At 48.7% G+C, this 21,453-nt stretch overlaps 4 protein-coding genes; 3 read left to right on the top strand and 1 right to left on the bottom strand.

The window, feature by feature from the left end:
- Positions 1–5,954: 5,954 nt before the first annotated feature.
- FFUJ_01105 (uncharacterized protein) lies at positions 5,955–6,297 on the top strand (the record flags this gene model as incomplete). XM_023582450.1 is given in 2 exon segments in its annotated part: positions 5,955–6,087; positions 6,089–6,297. Coding segments are annotated over 2 exon segments (342 nt in total).
- Positions 6,298–9,834: 3,537 nt separating this feature from the next.
- Positions 9,835–11,552, bottom strand: FFUJ_01104 (mug161-like protein; the record flags this gene model as incomplete). XM_023582461.1 has 2 exons in its annotated part: positions 9,835–11,479; positions 11,536–11,552. The coding sequence occupies 2 exons, from the start codon at positions 11,550–11,552 to the stop codon at positions 9,835–9,837; spliced, it is 1,662 nt and encodes a 553-aa protein (XP_023425503.1).
- A 310-nt stretch (positions 11,553–11,862) lies between these two features.
- On the top strand, positions 11,863–19,841 carry FFUJ_01103 (related to papaya ringspot virus polyprotein; the record flags this gene model as incomplete). XM_023582472.1 has 2 exons in its annotated part: positions 11,863–13,244; positions 13,295–19,841. 2 exons carry the CDS (start codon positions 11,863–11,865, stop codon positions 19,839–19,841), a joined length of 7,929 nt encoding a protein of 2,642 aa, XP_023424434.1.
- Positions 19,842–20,468: 627 nt separating this feature from the next.
- Positions 20,469–21,436, top strand: FFUJ_01102 (related to carboxyphosphonoenolpyruvate phosphonomutase; the record flags this gene model as incomplete). XM_023582483.1 has 2 exons in its annotated part: positions 20,469–20,624; positions 20,672–21,436. The coding sequence occupies 2 exons, from the start codon at positions 20,469–20,471 to the stop codon at positions 21,434–21,436; spliced, it is 921 nt and encodes a 306-aa protein (XP_023424435.1).
- Between the last annotated feature and the right edge of the window lie 17 nt (positions 21,437–21,453).

Below are 21,453 nucleotides of genomic sequence, written 5' to 3' on the forward strand. Positions count from 1 at the left end.
TGTTGAGGGAGGTTAGTGGGTGAAAAATGAAGCTGCTAGGAAGAAGCTGTGATAATCATGAAAAACCCCGCCTTTTGACCCCCAAATCACGTTTTTCCTAGCCTGCACAACAGGTCGGTTGAGGTTGAACCTCTCAAAATGAGCCCCTTTGGGGAGGGATTTTATCACCATGGTGTTGAGTCTCCAATTGACTTCAGTTTTACTTCAAATTTCTGGAGCGTTATCTCCAGCTTCAGGGCTATCCAAAAATATATAAATCGTCAGAAGCGCCTGATAATTGACTAATCCCCCGGCTTAATTCCTAATAGACCTCTTTTTGGTCAATATCCGGTCAGTTTGATGATAACCTCAATTCAGAGGCACGGCTGTGGAGGGGTAGCCACGCTAGCAGGCGGCCGCTAAAGTAGTCACATTAGTGGAGGAATTAGCTAAATTGGGGATTTACTTCTAAATTAAATTGAATTATCTACAGAAGTCAGAAAAATTCCAAATTTTTTACATATCTCAATTTAGGTATAATTGACTTATTTTCAAAATTTCAAAAAAATTGAAGCTATTTACACATTTTTGTGGCATATGATGAAAAAATGCAGCTTTTGACTAGTCTTACGGGTCAGTGGGTCAGTCACTCAAAGCTGCATAACCCGGCCGCAGGGGATTTCTAACCCCTCCACCAATTTCATCAGCTACACCAAAAGCTTCACATCTTCAACCTCACAACAGGATCAAGATACTGCATTTCCAACAGAACAAAAGCCCTCATGGGAAAACAAACTCGCGCATCTTATTCTACGAGTCAAACTCACTATCCTGTGTCATTTCCAGATCAATCTGCGGACTCCTAAGCACTATACATCCAGACTTCGAACAAAAAAGTCTCTCCTTCATCCTCTCGTTCAGACTATTATAAAAGACTGCACGCATGCTGTCCCCAAGCAGCCAGTCAAAGAAGGTCTCTATTTCTCCCTCATCTGCTCTCTCCAGAAACCTCTGCTGTACATCCTGCACTGCTGATTGTGTGTCATCTGCACCGATAGGTCTCCGACTTTTCTCCCGACTTGTCACCAGCTTGGAGACTGCCTTCTCGATCGACCCTGCCTGTGGATCTACATGCCGGTGAGGTCTTCGTACACGCTGCGGCGACTGAGAGTCTCCAGAGCTGCTAGTTGTCGGGTGCGAGGGACGACCTGACGGTGAGGAAGTCAACTGAGAAGTCTGAGATGACGACGGAGCAGGAGTTGCTGTGACTTCACGGAAGGGCGAAGGCGACGGCCGACTGGGTAAGTGCCGCTGTGCAGCTTCGTGAGCAGATGGCTGACTGTGGAACACTAGGTCTTCGTCTATTTGAGAGTCTATTTGAGACTCTTCCATGTCGTTACGGAGGGATAACAAGCCTGAAGTGTCAGTGACCTCGAGAGCCGTAAGTCCGACTTCCTGTACGCCATCGAACGCCCGCTGATACAGATCCATCTTCTGGAGCCCGTTCCGCTTGATAGCGGCAGCCCCGATTCCATGCTTCTTCACCCACCGATCCCAGTTATCGTCGGTTGTGGTGACGATGCCCAGCTCGTGGTCGTAGCCTGCACCGCTCGTCTCCCTCATTATCGCAAGGAATGCCTTCCAATTTCTCAGCAGTTCACCGAGCTTACGACCGACCTTCGTCTGGTCAAAAACGTTCGGGGGATATCGCTCAGCAAGCTCACAGCCAATCTTGGCGTGGATAGTCTTCAGCAGCTGGGTCTTCTCGTTCTCTAGCTCCCCAGCTACCCTCTTCGCGCCGTAGCTCTCGAGGAGATACTCCATCTGGTCCCTGGTCCACCGTGCCTTCGAGCCGGGATTCTGTATGTCACTCCGAGGAGCTCTTCGCGTCGCTCTCTTGGACGCATTCTGTCGTGCTGTTGGACGTCGAGCGGGAAGAGACTGACTTGGTGCAGGCTGACTTGACGGCACCTCGATCTCTTCTTCGGCCTCACTTTCGCTTGCGGTTGAGATCTCTTCTTCGGACCGGGCCGGCGGGGCCATAGGTTGCTGTGACGAGGCAGGCATCTTCGTAAGTTCTTGATTGTATGAGACTACAACGGTATTGCTAACTTCAAACGATTCCTGACAGTCACACCGCCTAGCCCCTCCCCTGTTGACCGCCTTCCTCATCGATCAAGCCCCCAAGACCGACTAGGGCTAGTACAGCGGGTCACGCATAACCCGGTACAACAGCTCTTTTGTGCAAGTGGCGAAGTCACCCGGACCGTATCGAAGGTGCCCGTTCGTATCGATTGGATCAGGGCCTTACTCATTGTTGGTCACCCACGTGTGCATGACAGCGCGAGGAATGCAGACAGTTAGGCGACAGCTGTCATGTGAAACCTTCTTAAGACTCAATACTAGTGTAGATTTTGAAAGGCTGGCCAAGGGACCGGACCCTTGAATTCCTTCGGGAGGCGTTTCGTTCCCAGGCTCCGAGTACCGAGTACAATTTTGTGTGGACATCAGCTGATGGGCAACATTCTCCAACAATAGTCCCCAAGCAACTTGCATTGCTCTCTTCCGAGATAGGAACCAACAAAGACAGAACAGGTTATCTCGAGGTTGTATTCAGCGCTATCGATGGCGACAGCACCTTAGCAGGTGTTATTTGCGCGGGGTCTCCGACGCCAAGGTCAGAAGTCCTCTTACACCTAAAGTCAGACTGCTCACTTCCAACACCAAGTCGTCCAATGGCAAGGCTGGAACGCCATATGACGAACGAACCTGTTTGCTGATCGTGGCTCCTTCGCTTCACACCCTTGTTCAGTTTACATACAGCCTTGTGTTTCTGTATGAGTGCTCGTAGTTTGTATCGGGGATGCGATCCATCTCTACGTCCTGTCCTCGGCATTCGAAGGTCCGAAACCTGTGGCCCCAGCGGGATGATCATCGATGGATCTTTGTTTCTTCGAGACGCTCGAGTCCATTGAGACGATTTCTTTGTCTGATTTCTTTGTCGTCTTTGTTGGTGTGCTAAAAACTTCCCCTCACTGAAAGATATGTTGATCTTTTTAGACAATAAGAATTGACTTTAACCGATACAATATTCAGCCATGCATGCGCCATGATTGCTCAATTGACTCAAAGAAAAGGCTGAAAATTTAGCTTCTGATTGCTAAAGACGTGGAATACTAATTGCCGGTAGCCGCTGCCCCCTCCTCTCGAAACAAAGCTCTCAGTCAAACCATCACTATTGTCGTTAGCTCACACGGGCTTCACCTTTACTCTCACCAAGCACAGCCTCCGCTGCCAAGCTGATGCTATCGCTGACACTGCAGCAACCCTCCCTGTTCTTCACAAGGTTTACCAGGGTCCTTCCCTGCCGCCATGAAAGAATGATGTGAGGGGAAGCTGGGGGTTGGTTGATGACATTCAGCGCAGTCTATGAGAAGCCCAGCAGCATCAACTGCGATTTACAGATGCTATTTTGAAAACCTTCCGAATAGTTATAAGAGATGGAGAAGTCTGACCCGTGGTCTTTGATTTTGTACGAATAATCTCATATCTTCTAATGGAAAATTAACATCGACATCTTGAGACCGCGTCTTGACGCGACTGAAGGGAAGAAAAAAAAAAGCGTCAATTGTTTACTTCAAACCGCTTTTGGCATCAAGTTGTCTGCATCCAACCCACACCACCCAGTTCTTTGGTTACATTGCATTGTTCGTACCTGGAAGATACAGCTTCTTGAGTGCGCGGCTCCGACCTTGTGACAGTGTGACTGAGGGCAACACGATATCCAGCGGCTCAGCTTCGAGAATTCAGCAATGGCCCTGGTCAATGTTGTATCAACACAACATCATCAGTTGATATCGGAATCAGAAACACAGCTTCTCGGCCTGGGTTATACACGAATCTTCAGGTTTCATAGTAACAGGCTCAACCCATTGGTCTCTTTGTACATGGCCTATGCTTGCTCGTTTCTTAGCTTCCATATATCAAACCACCTAAGGATGGGGACTCCATTCTTTCCGGTCAGTTTCCACCAGAAGTACAGTAACCGTTACGAATCTACATCATGTTTGGTGGAGTTATGTCAATCGCTATATTTTTGCCTCTGTTCCCTGAACCTCACCAAGATTCAAAACTCGGCTGTCAATGCAGAATAATTCCCTCTTGCGTGGTCCAAGCCCTTCTCGACAGCGTGGGCTCGTTGGATCTTTGTTCTCCCAGGGTACCACACTTGAAGATTTCTTAGACTGCTACGAAGGTTCAATGGTGTCGCTGTTGGGCCAAAATAAATGGCGTGTTTTTAGTGACATGCGATGACGAGACACTGCCTGGCTGGACTATTCTTCAGCCATCCTCGATCTGCCTTAGCAGTATCAAAACGAGCTGTGGCAGGTTTCTTAATCAATTCAAGATCGCCAATCTCGATTTCAGCCCCGAAAAGACTGTCTCAATCAAGTCATCGCTCTGCTTCGTGAGCGGGGAATATTCCTGTTTGGTGGCGTCTAAAAGCCTCTCGAGGGATTGTCAATGGCCAAAGCGAACAATAACACAGCTGAAAACCAGGTTTATCCTTTCATGCTATAACGAATTCGAGCAAACATACATTAACCTCTGTCGCTATATCGGGTCGACCTTTGGCAGATTGGCGGGCCGTTCGCACTCAGTATGCCAATGCCTGTCAAAACTCCCTGTATCAGTAAGTGCCCAGAGTTCTTGAACTTGGACGACCCGGCCAGGAGGACATGGCCCAAGTGCGCGCTGCACAGTATCTTTATCGTCGATCCACGACCTTAATTCCCGATCCTCCCTCCTGGCACCGTCTCAAGATTCGACGTCATTCTTGGCCGTGACCGACTTTCTCTCATTAAAACATCGTCATCGCACTGGGAGAGTGGTCCGAATAATTAACTGCGCAAACGGGTAGTAACCGTCCTTCTAGACCCAGATCACGGTACGCGCACACTGCCGCATGTCTAAGCCGAGCCTCATCGTAGGCCATTGCGCATGCCCAATAAACATGGCTATCGAAGAACTTGCATTCCCTTGCATTGCGGCCCGTGGGTAAGCAGACTCAGAAGAGCCAAGAGCAGCGGCTTCGCAAGCTTTGGGTTCTCTCAATAGTCCACCTCTAGCTGCCACTTACCAGCTATCAGAGGCCGAGATGCGACGGCGTAGGCTAGTAGCTATACGGATACCTCATGGTACCATCTCACCTTAGCTTTTGTTGTTTACTTGACTTGATTGACATCTCCCCAGAGACGAATGGCACTGCAGAAGCCGGGTTCCACGTTGTGGTGAGCTGCAGCCAAACCCCCATAATTTACAAGAGTCGCCCTCAGCGACCCAATCGCTTCGCATCAGTGGATAGTCCGCTGCTCGTCAGCTCTCCAGCTCGTCTGAGGATCCATTAGCATCTCCTAATGTGGGATGGATTCACGGCTTAGACTCCACCACGTCACCCCTCCTCAAAGCCCTCCCGACGCTACCAGAGGCTCACCATGCCTGAGCCTTACCAGACTTCAACGCGAAAGCGTCTCCTGACCGTCGAATGAGGGGTAATCGCGACAATAAGTTCTCTCACTAATGTGATGGTGTGATGGAGCGTGCAGAATTCTGTTAGAGAATTGACATGGGCACAGCGAGAGTCGAGAGTGCTCGTTACGGCGCAGTTGCAATTATTACCATGTTCCCAGTTCCAACGTCGTGGGGTAATGAAGGGTGATAATTGGCACCCGGTTTCCCAAGTAAACAAATAGGAAGCGTGTCGCGTCTTCTTTTTTCTTCTTTTACTATGGGTCCAACGCGCCGTCACGTGCACTTCTTGCTACCTCTGGCTTTCTTTTGCTTCATGAACATCCAGATGAGGTGGATAAGTAGGTATCCGAGACTCCTGACCACTTTATAGATTTCCAGATATCTTGCCAACATTATTGGCAATCCAACATACTTCTCACCTTTAAATCGTTCCTATGTTCGAAATGGCCGCACCATTGGCGGACGCTAAACTTAGCCAATCTCTCCAATCTATCGTTGATAAGAATGAGATTCGCTCTGTAATCTACTTGGACCGGATGGCACAACTGCAAGTGCTGAGACTGCACCGCCACAACAGTCAACGAGGCCGATGGCCAAGAGACCTGGATTACTTTCTTGGTCCGATACGTAGACCAATTCGAGAAGAGGGACGGATCATGGAAGATCTCGCACCGTTTTGTTGCCTTTGATGTCGTCTCAGGCAAGGCTATTATGCAATACTTGCCTAAAGCCAACCTAGGCACTCGAGATGAGGAAGACTATTCTAGGAAGGTATTGAAGGACTGATGTGATCTCAGCTATTACTATACCCAGTAGATATAGATACTCTTCTTAGACACATCCATTCATCAGTCATCCATAGCAGTATTGTATTGTATGTCTTATGTCTTCTTTTCGAGCTCCTTTCTACTTTAGTGGATCCACCCACGCTCCTGGGATTTTAAGGCGCCAAAAGAGACCCTAGCGCAAACATCAAGTCTAGGTACGATCCATATCTTAGTTTGTTTTATTTTTTTCTTTGTCGGCAACGACATGTCACAATAAAGAAGAGGCGGCTTACCATATTTTGACGCCTCTTCTCCCTTTCCTTTATCACAATCTCTTTTTTTTTTTTTAAAGGGCCTCGACTAAGACATTCTGACTTTCAAGACTCCCTCTCCGGCTTGTCCTTGTCATTTTGTCTTCCAAGCTCTCCCCAGCTTTGATCCTTGAATTGTTGCTCAGGCGATCTACGCTTGAGCTATGGTTGCTAGTACGAGCATCGACCAACTTTCATTTTTGGCACCTTCTAGTCCCTTTCTACAAGTCAACACACTCATTTCCCAGACCAGGAAGTCAATAGAGTGGGTTCCTGAAGTGAGGCTGTAGACGTAGACGTAGACTTGAGCACTGCATTACATTACATGTCTTGCTATGTCAGTGTTCCGCATACCATAACTTCCAAGTTCCTGGCCCAATATCCGAGCTTAACACACGTCACTGTCATACTACATGACATGCAATGACATCGCTGTGTTTGCATTTATATGCTTATAAGTTAATTGGAATCTACAATATTAGTGGCTTTGTCGTAGAATGTTGAAAGACCTTGCACCATGTCACTGTCCTCAAGAGTTGGAGCCTCGATCTTTTGGTTCATGCCTGTTGCGTTCTTTCGTCAACGAATCCCGGTCAGACTTGTACATGATGATTCATGCTCAGCATAGACAATTTGCACTATCACGGTTATACACAGTCTTTCCTTTAACCAACCCCTGCGTTATGTGTCTCCATCTCAAGGTTTAACGAGGAGTGAACACGTTCGCAGCTTGCCTTTCCAGAAGCACGGACCTGACGGAAAGGCGGAAATGAAAAACATGTCCAAGCTTTCCCATTTGGACTGAGACCTCGCTCCTCATGATATGAGGGAGTATACACAGACAAGGTCTTATTTCTGATCAGGGCGTTTACGAAAATTGTCGTCTCCGGCCCTGCCGCGACTCCTGAGAACTCGGAAGTCATTCTCATCGTCCCGACCCATGACTGTGGTCAGTGGACAGTGGATGAATCCATTTTTCTGCTGAAAAAGATCCAAGCGTTGGCGAAGTTATCTTGAACAAAGTTCCCAATACAGGGTAGCTCAGGGTCAAGATATTCAGGGTCTAGACGTTAGCTTCGTCCTGGGTAGCCACAAACGCAGACAAGTTTTTCATACAATGTGGGCTTATTCACATGCCTGACAGACATGATATTCAGCTACTCAGCGTAGTTGCGCGTAGTACAGCATGAGATATATCTATTTAGATGGTCAGTCGTTATACAAGTGCAGAAACCACATGGGTGTTTGCCTTGTGTTGTTTGAGCACGGGGCAAACCCAACACTGCGATATTGAGCTTCATGCTTCCATCTCGCAACAGCCACGTGACATAAGTACCACCACGAATCAGAATAAGCATGCATATGTTTCCCTGCACCCAAGGGCACATCCTGCCAGCAAACGTTGTCCACCCGGGGTACAACGTTATGCCCATCGAATAATTCGACTTTAGATAATCCAGGCACGAGGTCATAGTCAAACAACATCAAACTCAGAAACACACGGCCTAGGTAATATCCGCTACTCAATGGATGTAGGACAGGCATCTCAAGTTAATGAAGTTTAGTATTGGATTGATAGAAACACATCTGTGTTAGACAGCATTTGCGAATATGCAAGGGTCGGATTCACAACGGATGATATTGGACGAGCTTCAACTGAAGCCTGCATCCACGTACTGTAGTTACGACAGTTACTCAGCAACCTACCAGTGAAACGTGACTTTGTTTCCACAACTGCGGTTGGAGCATGGATGCTGACTCTCGTTATTTTGCGTCAACTCGGTAACCGTTGCTTTAAACCTGGTTTTGCCCCTTCAGCCCAGGGCTGCGTTTTGACATTCGAAGACGCTCGCTTCTCGGTTGATATACCAGGTTCCATTGAGCTCCACAGCAAATGTCCGAATAGCGGAAATTGTACAGCAGAACTTTCCAAGACGCCACAATAGGAGTAACTACGTAGTACGGAGTACTATTCCTCATAAAGCGTGTATGTAAGCTTGATTCTCTCTGAGTCTTCCAAGCTCCTGTCCACGACTGAATGAATAAGAGTCTTCTCAGACAAAACCGCAGTTGCGGAACATGAATTGCTATCATCATACCTCTCAATGAATACATAAGATATATGTCATTAATTTTCTATATACTCCGTACAACTCCTGCCATTGTGTTTTACCACTTGGTCTAATAGTTCACTCTGATAATGAAATTCTACAAAATTCGTTACAGCTCACAATTGATCCGAGAACTCTTGCGTCTCATTTTATCTATATCAGTTTATTATACCCTTAATATTTACTATATCTTCGGTTATTCTGTAGACATGATGTTGCCTCGCAGAACGATAGAAAGTTATTAGTGCTTGGTACTTAAGTGTCATATCTAAAGACATAACTTAAAAAACATTTGATAAGTCAAGTAATAAGGTTAAATATTAAAAATGAATTTAATATTATATAAACAGACTGAAGGTAGATTTTATAGAAAGTTCTCCAATATGATTATAAAGTATATATTTTAAGTGCCAAGAGATATAAGATACAAATTCAATGCCCACATGGCTAAGGAAGACGTCTACGGCCTCTCATATAGACTGGAGGTTACCGGTTGCCGAGGTTCAACAGGTCAATATATATATAATAGGATCAGGAAGATAAAGAACCTGTCTTAGAACAATCTGATCCGTCGGGTCAAGTTGCGGAAAGGAAGCCACCGGAGACAACCGAAGAGAGTAGCCCGTCTCGTCTGGTGGCTAATATAGGGACTTTTCTGAGGGCTCAAAAGACAGCTGATTATCGAGCCTTGTCAACCTGTGAAAATGACGTTGAAGTCGGCCGCGACGAAGAGGCTTTTACAGCCGACTGCGATAATGGCTGTTGCTGTAGGTCTATCTTATCGGGCTGCGAGAAGGAGGCTTATAAAGACGGAGGCATAGGTAGGTCCGTCTAACTCGGGTCATTCAAGGCATGGAAACATTCTCTTTACCGGTCTCAGGATTATAGCCCGGCTGAAACCATGGACAAAGGAGGGACTGGCTTATGACCTAGTTACCTGTGTATCTAGAGAGGTGTTCTTCAAGATAAACAGCCTGGCAATAGAGGTCTCATATAACCTCCTTTATATCTCCAATTTTATCCTCTTAAGACTGCCTTTCCTACCTAGATAGGAAAAAGTAACGCCCCTCAAATCAAGAAATTCTACCCAGACCAGTTTCTTTTGAACGCCGTCCGTGCCAAAACCCAAAGAACTCAAGCAGCAGCTTCTTCGCCCTCTTGAAGCGTGAAATCCCATTCCTTGAACGCCGCCCGAAAAGCCTCGACGTCTTTTGTCTCCTCCTCAACGGTCTGTTCACAATCCTTCCATACCAGGCGACTTTCAAGACCAAGAAGCTTAGCTAGTACACGACGTCCGAACTGAAGATCGAAGCGCATGTCTGAGGGCAGAGGCATGACGAGGGCTTTGCCCTTAATACGGTCCTCGCCATCGTCCGCCCAGAGCCATACGCGGAAGAAGTCACCCCCTGACTCGGCCTGCTGTTCGAGTGTGAGCTCCCGAGCGGTGAATGCTGGAAGAGACTGATTCTCCGCCTCGACTTTGAAAGCGGCTTCCGCGACGCCTTTGCGAATAAGATCGGCTGAGAGAGGCATTAGTTGCCAGATAAGGTGAACGTTGCGCTCTCGGCTGATCTCCCACGTCACGACGCCGAGCTTGTGTGAGCTCTTGAGGGCAATCATTGCCTGAACAGCTTCTCGAAATCGCGTCATTTCGTTATATGTTTTTGCGGCTTCCCCTGTAGGATCAGTGACTGGACCGATGCTAGGTATTGTAGGGTTGTGTGGTAGTGGAATGATGATCAAGTGGCCTGGAAAAGTAAGGCCTTGCTCTGCAAATGTGTTCGAGGTTGGCAAAGGCCCTTTAGCCGTGGAGATGTAGGCGTCGTCGCCGATACTACAGCACATGTGGGCTGATAGGTTGGGATTGGAGAGACAGAAGTAACATCGATCAGGACCGGGGGGTGGCGACCGATGGCGCTGCTTCTGGCGTCGGCCTCTATGGCCTCTGCTATTATCATTGCCACCGTATCGGCTGTAAGAATCATCCTTAGGTGCACGCTTCTTAGTCTTGGGGTTAAAAGGCGAGGCCGTCGCACCGGGGGGTACTGAAGCATCTCCTTTGTTGAGACTAAAAGCGTACAAAGACTTTGCTTTGGCGTCATTGCCGAAAGAAGCCATTGAAATGAATCGAGTGACGCAGGTGCCGTCCGTTTCCTTTTCGGTGGGGTGAACAAAAGCCTCTCGTTCATAGAAGAAGGCTTCTGGCGAAGCCGTTAAGTGATACCGCGGTTTGAGCGCTGCACATAGTTCCGCAATATTGTCCGAAACGGCGAGTGACGCTTGGTTTGTGGGATCAAGCGCAACCTGAGAGCCAGTCCAGACACTTGCTGGCCATATTGAAGTCAGGAGAATATCAGCGTTATTCGCGCCGCGTAGGCTCTTTGCGTCATCCGCTGTGTGGAATGGGAGGTGCTGCTCCTTAGATAGTCCTGCAATGAGATTGGCATCCAGTTGGCCACCTAATGCGACAATTCTCACACCATCAGATGTCTTGGTAATGCTGCGCTTGCCTAGAAAATGTAGGTTCTCGCAGATGTCCTCCTCGGCTTCAGCCTTAGCAGCAATACGAGGTGGAAGTGGGCGGGTTCCAACGGTGAAATAGGTTGGTAGAGGGACTTTGATAGCCCCGTCTAGAAGCGCATTCACAGAGTCATCGTCTTGGGTTGCGCTGAAGACATCGCCAGTGAGGATGGCCATGGAGAAGTTGTTTTTGGTGTGTAATGTCGCCAGCTTCTTGAACGCCGGTTCAAGCTGGCCATTGAGGCTGCCCAAGACAATGCTGCATGAGAATTGTCAGTCTGTACAAGTGAGTAGTGAGTGGGAGTCGTAACCTACATTTTTGGTGCAGCCATCTTGGTTGTGGTTGTGGTATATTGAGGTTATCACGATAACTTCTCTCTCAGGCAATGTATTGAAGAAGCTATGATGAAAGTGCATACAGATACGCGTTGAGCTTAAGGAAGATAAGAGAATGCGGCGCGCCTATGATTGGTTGGAGCGGGGCTTCCCGCATTAGCGCTGCCTTATCGGTTTTACCGCTCATCAGCCGGCAAAAAAGTTTTGGCGGGACGCTTTTTCGCGGTATGTGAAGCTCTTTTTTGCACCAAGATCTGGATCTTCAAGTGTGAGAATTTTGTCCTTCCACAAAGTCATACCGCCAAGATGCCGTCCAACTCGTCAGGGCGTATCACCAAGGCGCGGAAGAACAAAAATTCAACACCCCATCAAAAGAACCACCGATGGGAGTCTTTCACTACGAAAATATCCAAATTTAACTCGCTCCAACCATTGCGAAAGGTTCGCCGTCATGACCTCGATACCGAAGACCTTTCCACCACGACGTCCTATTTCCAGACTGGGCTTCAGAAATGGGGAGAACTCAATGTCTCGAAACCGTTTTCTGCGTTCAAGACCAAGGTCTGGCCGTTATGCGAGAGCCTCCCGCAACTCCTCCACTTCGAACAGAGGATAATGGACTTGTTGGCCGATTTCATAGCAGGACAGGATAAGGAAGCTCTGGAGCCCCTATTGGACCTTCTCACCGCCTTCTCGCATGATCTGGGAGTTCGATTTGAGAAACATTACGGCAGGAGTTTGGATTTGATTGTGGCTATTGCTGCGAAGCCCCAGGATGCCGATGTTATAGAGTGGACGTTTGGCGCACTCGCCTTCTTATTTAAGTACCTATCGAAACTTCTCGTACCAGACTTACGACCAACCTTCAATGTTATGGCGCCCCTTCTCGGAAAGTCACGACACCCTCCCCATATTGCTCGATTTGCGGCCGAAGCCCTTAGCTTCTTGGTCAAGAAAGCGGCAGCCCCCTCTCACCGCGAGACAGCTTTGAAGCGCCTGGTTGAATGCGCGAGAGATGATCTTTTGAGTATCAAGGATGACCGCCAGTTTACCTTGTACAAAGACGGATTGATGAATATGTTTGCTGAAGCAATCAAGGGTACTGATAATATCATCCACTCAACTGGCCCAGCTGTTTTCGCTGCTCTCGTTGATGCAATTCCCGAGGAGGAGCGAACTCTCACCGAAGATACCACTTGGACCGATGTCGTTTGTGGCGTTCTCACCAGTGTTATCCACCACGCGACTGCTGATACTTTTGGAGATTTTGCTACCGGAGTCCATCAGACCATCCGAGCCAATATGGAGCGTTTGTCTCCTGCTGATCGCCAGTGGCAAGCGGTTCCTCTCTTTCGGATATACGGCACCATGGCTGGTGTTCGGAAAGGAAATCGCCTCACGGACTGGGCACCACTTATTAAGAACTTTGTCGAGCTGTTATCTGAGGTTACAAAAGCTGGTCTGGAAGTGCCACATGATGCCGCAAGTGCTGTTTGGAAATTTGTTATCGTCAATATTGCCATTGTCTGGCACCATGCACCCATTGATGCATTGATACCCTATATTGTTCGTCTTACCCAATCACTGAGCAGGGAGCCCTTCATGAAGTGGTTCATCCCCTTTTGCTCTTATTTCTGCGAGCTGGATGCCCGGCGCTTTGGAAGTCTCTTCCGTAACGATTTTCAAAGGTGAGCATTCGAGATGAGACATGCTTCTGGATATTTGCTGACTGTGTTAGATTTATTACGAACCACTGGTCAGAGGAACCTAATGAGGACATGATTTGTATTCTGTTACCAAAGATGATTGAAAACCGTGCTTTCCCACCAGCTGGTGAGAAAGACAGTTGCCGAATGCCACAAGGCTGGCAGGATCAGATTGTCTCCAAGTTCGAGCGCCTAGAGATCTCACCATTTCCCGAAAGGGGGCCTTATAACAAAGATCCTCAAGTTTGGCGGGATAGATGCTTGCCAAGATACTCGGCTCTTCTTCAGATACTTGAGTTGACGGCTGTTCACCCATCAACAAATGCTCGTATCGCCGAACTCCTGCTCCGGAAACTGAAGCTCGCCCTTCGCCCGTCATCTACCCTGGCATCCGATGAAGTTCATTTTATTGTTGGTCAAGGATTCCATGCTTACCTTCGTATGAGCAAGGCCGCCGGCTCTGTCGACATTACCCTGAGCCCCCTGCTACGAGCTGCAGTTCCACGCTTCTCCCAGTCAGTAAGCTTTCTGCATGCCTATCTCGCATACGAAGAGATCCTTCAAAGTAAGGAAATTGCACGGAGACAAGACAGTACCAGCAGCGATAGCTCATCCACCGAGGAGGACCCGGTGACTAGATCGTTGATCGAAAATCTGAGTTCTCCATCCCACGAACTGAGGCTGGCGTCCTTGAATTTGCTGAAAGCACTTAGCCCGACGCCAGACAACTGGAACGCTGTCGAGACTATGATAGAGACCGAGGAGACTCCGTTAAGTCTTGCGCATACAAGGACAATCGCCATGCATCTTCGCAAGCTAGGTCAGAATTATGCTTCGTTTGAGGAGGGCTCTTGGCTGCAACGAGCTGTGCCTGCTTTCTTGTTTGGTATGCTGACAGTCAAGCTGTCGCCTGTGTGGGATGATTCGGTGGAGACTATGAAGCAGATCACACAGACCAAGGCTGGAGAGGAGGCAATCTGTGAGGTTGCTTTCCGCTGGCTGAAGATTCCCTCGGCTCGCTGGGGTCCCTCACAACCTGAAACCCAAAGCTCACGTCCCGCCTTCGTTTCCGACTTTGAATGCACCAACGTGCGTCGACTTGAAGAAGTCGCAGCAGATGTAGAGAATATTATCGACCGCCCTGATGAGTTTATGCTGCAGAATTTCGACGACAAGCAGCAAACTGCGGAAACAGTGGCTGGAAACTCAAGGTCTCGTGCGCTGAAAGTGTTCAACGCGATTCCCTCAATTGCAGAGAGGAGATCGCGGCTCCTTGTGCCACATTTCTTGGCTTGGGCGAGTGAAGACCGAATTACTGATTCAGCAAACGATCAAGATGTTTCTGAGGGTGCCACTTGGTCTCTCGCCGATCGCAAGGCTATGCTCAGCGTCTTTTCACAGTTCATCAACCCCCGGGTCTTGTACCAACATGAAGACGTTTATACCGCACTCATGCAGTTAATGGAGAATGGTGATGTTGAGGTCCAGAAGGTTACCCTCAAGGCCATTCTCGCCTGGAAACAGGAGGCGATCAAGACCTATCAGGAAAACCTGGAGTTCCTTCTAGACGAAGCTCGTTTCAAAAACGAGCTCACAGTCTTCCTTCAAGATGAGAACGCAATCAAGCCAGAGCACAGGGCTGATTTGATGCCAGTTCTCCTCAGATTGCTTTACGGCCGTACAATTTCCAAGAAGGGTGCAGCAAGTGGCAGGCATGGCTTGCAGGCCACTCGGCTGGCAGTCCTTCGGAACCTCAGCGTCGAAGACATGGGGAGCTTTTTGGACATTGCCACGGGTAAGCTGAAAGATGTCAAGGTTGTCGGCGCCTCAAAGACGATCTTCGAGGAGCCTATCCTTCCCATCAGGAAGCAAGTTGGTTTTCTCAATATGATTTCCTCTGTCATATCAGAGCTTGGCACCAAGGCCACACCGTATCTGGATACACTCCTCAATGCTGTCTTGTACTGCCTTGTTTTTGCCTGCCGTCAACTCAGCACACAGGGTATGGGCCCAGAGAGCGAAGAGGAGGAAGAGAAGGCCAGCACGCAGTCTCTTCTCAGGGTCATTCGATCAACTGGATTAAAATGTTTGATCGCTCTTTTCCAAAACGCTCAATCCTTCCAATGGGCACCATACCAGGATATCATTCTCGAGGATGTTGTGGCCCCAAGGTTAGAAAATTTACCCAGCGAGACAACACAGGGGATTTCTGGCATGCTGCAACTTTTCGCTACTTGGTCTGTTCTCCCCAGAATTGCCCTATTCCTTGCACCACACAGCAAGGTTCCTGAGGGTATACTTCCCAAAGTTATTGAATGTCTTTCAATTGAGAAGGGTAAGGATGAAGTCAAAATTCATGTTCTTACTATAATTCGAAACTTGATCAAACTTGCTACTGCGCCTGCACAGGAGTCAGAGTTCAATGAGGTTATCAAAGCAGATCTTCTCGACACCAACGCGAAAACAATCTTATCACAGATCTCTACTGTTCTGGACATGTCCGGGATTAGTAATGACTTGATGGAGGCCTGTGTTGAGACAATCCTGACCATGGCTCCTATTGTTCAGGATACCGAGGACATTCAAGCCGTGATTGAGATCTCCATCTTCCTTCTGAACCAACCTCCACGGAGAGTCAGCCCCAAGCTCAAGGGCAGAATCCTGCTCATTGTTGAGGAGTATGTGACTCGCTCCACTGCCTTTGAGAACCAAGCACTTCTTGACAACGTTTACGACACTATATCGTCTCTTTTCAGTTACTTCAAAGATCGCGAAAACAGACAATCACTTTCAAGGGCCATGCTGGCTATCGCTGGGAAGGATAACAGCCTCCAGGAAGTTGCTGGTCTTTGTGCAGCTCTCAATTCTTTCAAAGAGGGGCGAATCGATGAGCCGGATTATGACAGACGCCTGGCAGCTTACAGTGCAATCTCGGGCGATCGGGAGACTCAATTGACTCCAAAGCAGTGGCTACCTTTGCTTCACAATTTGACTTATCACATTCGAGACGATGCCGAGTTCGGTATTCTTTCGTCCAACTCGGCCGATGGACTTCGGCGGTTCATTATGGATGCAGCAACATGCTCTTCTGAAATTTCGAGGGGGGGATTTGACATCCATTTGAGAGGTGTCATCTTACCTGCTCTTTACGCCGGAGCCCGGGAGCCATCCGACACAGCTCGACGAGAGTATCTTCGGGTTATGGGCCATCTGCTATCAACGATGCCCGAATGGGAACCTGTAGCTGACCTCAGCGCATTGTTGAATGATCGAGCCGAGGACAGCGCTGAACTAACCTTCTTCTTTAATATCCTGAGTCCTGCAACCGCAAGACAATTAGAGGCTCTGCATATTTTAGAAGCAGCCAACAAGCAGAAGGAGTTCGGAAGCCAGAACCTGGCCCAGTTCTTTATCCCACTCCTCGAGCACTTCATTTTTGGTCGCGCTGATGGAGTTGATGACCATGGGCTTGGTGCTCAAGCAATTATCACCATCGGTAATCTTGCAAGCTCTCTGCACTGGAAACACTACCGCACCACTCTCCAAAGATACATCGGCTATGTTGAAGCCAAGCCCGAACAACAGAAGTTAACAATTCGACTTCTTAGCAAGGTCGCTGATGCACTTGTCGACGCAGCTGAAAATCAGCCGCAGGAGCGCATGGAGATTGATGAGGTTGATGCATCGTCATCAGCCACCACCAGACTCCCCCTCACTATTCCGACGGCAGAGAAATTGAGCATCGAGGTTACTAATTCCTTCCTGCCCACGCTTGTCAAGCATCTCCACGAAAAGGACGAGTCGGAAGTCAGCTACCGTGTCCCTGTTGGCGTGATCATTGTCAGGCTTCTGAAGTTGCTGCCTTCGGACCAAATGGACCAGAAACTGGCCGGTGTCTTGACTGATATCAGTCACATTCTTCGCAGCAAGTCTGTCGAAGCTCGTGACATGGCTCGAGACACATTAGTCAAGATTGCTGTTATCCTCGGCTCCTCCTACTTTGGCTTCATCCTGAAGGAGTTGCGAGGAGCTTTAACCAGAGGCTACCAGCTCCATGTGCTTTCATACACCATGCACTCCATTCTGGTTGCAATCATCCCCATCTGCTCTCCTGGTGATTTGGACTATTGCCTCACCTTTGTCGTAACGGTCATCATGGATGATATCTTCGGCGTCATCGGCCAAGAGAAGGACGCTGAGGGCTATACCACCCAGACCAAGGAGATCAAGAGCAGCAAGAGTCAAGACTCGATGGAGCTTATAGCCAAGAACGCTTCAGTCAGTCGGCTTATCGAATTGGTCAAGCCACTGCGCGCGCTTTTGATGCAAAAGGTTGATCTCAAGATGGTTCGTAAGCTTGATACCCTAATGGCGCGTATTACAGCCGGACTTCTGCAAAACCCTGCCGCCGAGACCCGCGACACCCTTGTTTTCTGCTATGAAGTCATTCAGGACGTTTACAATTCTCAAAAGCCTGAAGTTGAAGAGAAGCTGGACCCTCGAGTTAAGAAATACCTTGTCCAAAAGGGTGCGAAGAAGAGCGGCGATCGAGGCAAAACCACTAAGCACACATACAAGCTAATCCGCTTCGCGGTGGACATTCTGAGGGCAATACTGAAGAAGCACGATAGCTTGCGAACCCCTACCAACATTTCCGGATTCATTCCCATACTTGGTGATGCTATGGTTGGTGGAGAGGACGAAGTGAAGATTTCAGCATTCCGACTACTCGCTGTCATTGTCAAAGTGCCATTCCTTGACGATGAGGGATCCAAGTTGTACAAGGTTGCAGTGAAGGAAGCAACCAAGAGTATCTCCATGGCAGTCTCTACCACAACCGACCTATCTCAAGCAGCTCTCAAAATGCTCGCTGTCGTCCTTCGAGAGCGTCGTGATGTTGTTGTGAAGGATGCGGCGGTTGATATGCTCCTTGCCAAGTTGAAGGACGATCTCACTGAACCGCTTTACCGCCATGTCACATTCAACTTTTTGCGGTCGGTTCTGGACCGACATCTGGAAACCGCCGCCGTTTACGACACTCTGGACTATGTTGGCACAGTCATGATCACCAATGATGACAAGGACACACGTGACCTTGCTCGAGGTGCCTTTTTCCAATTCATTCGTGAATATCCCCAGAAGAAGGCTAGATGGGCTAAACAACTGAACTTCATCGTTGCCAATCTCAAATACGAGCGAGAGGGTGGCCGGCTATCTGTCATGGAGATTGTTCACCTGCTTCTTATGAAATCATCAGATGACTTCGTGCAGGAGATCTCCTCCACATGTTTCCTTCCGCTATTCTTTGTCCTCGCCAATGACGACAGCGAGAAGTGTCGAGTTGCAGCTGCTGGACTACTAAAGGAGATATTCAGCAAGGCTGACAAGGAGAGGACTCAGACTTTCCTCGGGCTTGTGCGAACATGGCTAGATCAGGACGGAAATGAGGCAGTTCTCAAGCTTGCCTTCCAGGTTTTCGGCTTCTATCTAGAGTCCGATGAAAATGCATCCAAGAACAAGAAGGATTTCAAGCTCGTTCTAGGAAAGATCAACAGCGTCATTGAGGTGGAGGATATTCGAGAGGCAGATGGAGAGCTCTTGGAGGCGGCACTTGAAGTCATCCGGGCCTCGTTGTCTGTGTTCCCTGAAAAGATTCTGTCAAGCAGTAGCGAGAAGATGTGGTCCAACATCTTGAGATGCCTGTCACATCAATCGACTTCGGTCAAATTGTCATCTATTGGACTGACAAGCTCATACCTGGCCGATTTTGCTCAGCAAGCCAGTGATGTAGCGGTTGGCGAAGCAGTGGTCGGCAGCCATGGTCTTACACTTGATTTGCCCAAGGTACAAAATCTGGCGAGACTTGGTTTGAGTGTCTTGGCGACCCGAGACATTGACGAGAAGCTCGGGGCGGAAGCTGTCCAGGTCCTTGCTTTCTTGGCTCCTCGCCTCCCTCTTCGACCTGTAACTGAAGGTGAGAGGTCTGACGATGACGTGGAGCAAGAGCAGCAGGACGAGGAGGAAGAGGACGAGGAAGAGGGGGTAGAGCGGGCTGAGGGGATACAACGAAGGACTGATCTTCAGCATCTGTTCTGGAAGATCTCTCACATTATTCGACGAGAGATTCCCCCTAGGGCTGTTGCCATCACACCAAAGGTGGCTGCGATGGAGCTTCTTGAAACGATTTGCCGGAGATCTTCAGCCGATCGTCTGCGACCATCTTTCAAGACTATCCTGGTACCCCTTCACAATCTTACTGACCCCTCCATCGCACCGCCTTTCTCCAACGATGAACTGTTCAAGACGAGGCACGAGGCCCTCAAGACAAGAGCGCAGATCCTCATGGATTCCCTGCAAAAGAAATTTGGTACGGCTGAGTACTCGAAGCAGCTTCTTGCTATTCGAGAGGAGGTGAGGGCCAAGAGAGAACAGCGTTCAAGCAAGAGAAAGATTGAGGCACTGGCACAACCGGAGAAGTATGGAAGAGACAAGAGAAAGAAGTTTGAGAAGAACAAGGAGCGCAAGAAGACTCGATCAAAGGAGCAGAAGGTCATGCGTGAGTCTTTCAAGCGGTGGTAAAAGTGAAGATGGTGGACGACGTTGCATCAACTGGCGTTAGGGATTTGTGTCGTTAGGTAGATTGTTTCTCGGCGTCATGATCTGAACATAGTAAAAGTCATTTATAGAAGAAGACGAAAGGAAAATTCAGTCATTATCAGTTGTAACTTGTTCTACCGCCTCTCCACAAGAGGATTACCTATCAACTGGAACAATATCATTCTGATACATCAGTCCTGTGTGAGCTGGACTCCTATCTTTCTTGGGGCTCCCAATCGAATCCAATCGAATCCAAGAATCGGATATCGGCCTCAGCGTCAGCCTTCACACCAGTCTCTATCCGACGTCGGGAAACGGTGGCATGGAATCCTTACGCGGAATGACGTCTTGTGCTAATACTACGACTCTGTGTTCATCAGAATGTTTGAATTAAGCAAGACTGTCGGAATTCCGAACGCTCAGCATCGTTGAAGCTCGTCATAGTTAGGAACTCCGAGTCCCACTCCAACCCATCTTGAACAAATACACGAAAAGAGGCGTCACAATGGATTGATTCCGAATCAAATAAATCACTATGCAATATAGGTCTCCCTAGATAAAACTCAAAACTCATCAGAACAACACTCCCCTACGCCGTACAAGTCAATCATGGGCTCGCAAGGAGAAGGTGTCTATAAAACTATCACTGCGGGGAGGCTGTTACGCCAGAGGATAGAAGCCGGTGATTTCATCCTTGCTCCTGGCGTATACGACGGATTCTCTGCGCGCATTGCGCTCGAGGTTGGATTTGATGTCCTATACATGGTTAGTCTGCTATGCTTTGCTATCAAAGCTTCGACTGACGAGTATAGACTGGAGCAGGAGTCACGGCATCCGTTCACGGATGTGCTGACCTAGGGATCGCAACACTGAACGACATGCGGCGGAGCGCAGAAACTATCGCCAGTTTGTCACCATTTACGCCTGTCATTGCCGACGCAGACACCGGGTACGGCGGACCAATCATGGTGGCACGTACGGTTGAACAATATTCACGCTCAGGTGTCGGGGCGCTACATATCGAAGACCAGGTGCAGACCAAGCGGTGCGGCCATCTCGCAGGAAAGGTCCTGGTGGACTTGAAAGAGTATCTGGCCCGTATACGGGCTGCTGTGCAAGCACGCCGAAGGATTGGAAGCGATATAGTCATCATTGCACGGACAGACTCCATCCAGAAGCATGGGTATGAAGAAGCACTGGCACGGCTCCGTGCTGCACGCGATGCTGGAGCTGATGCAGCATTCCCCGAGGGTCTTCGATCGGTCGAGGAAGCGCGGCAGATGATCGCAGATCTCGCACCATGGCCAGTATTGCTGAATATGGTGGAGAATAGCGTCACGCCGAAGCTTTCAGCTAAAGAAGCAAAGGACTTGGGGTTCAGCATGATGATTGTGCCGCTGGCCACGCTGGCTCCCGCTTATACTGCAGTCAAGGCTGGTCTGCAAAAGCTGAAGGAAACCGGCTTAGCAGATACAGAGCTTACACCACAGGATCTATTTCGAGTTTGTGGACTCGATGAGTCGATGAAAGTTGATGAGGATGCTGGAGCTTCTAACTTTGAAGGTGGCGTGGACTGATGCGTCTTAGGATACCG

This window comes from Fusarium fujikuroi, chromosome FFUJ_chr01 (assembly GCF_900079805.1).
Source record: "Fusarium fujikuroi IMI 58289 draft genome, chromosome FFUJ_chr01".
Lineage (NCBI taxonomy): Eukaryota > Fungi > Ascomycota > Sordariomycetes > Hypocreales > Nectriaceae > Fusarium > Fusarium fujikuroi.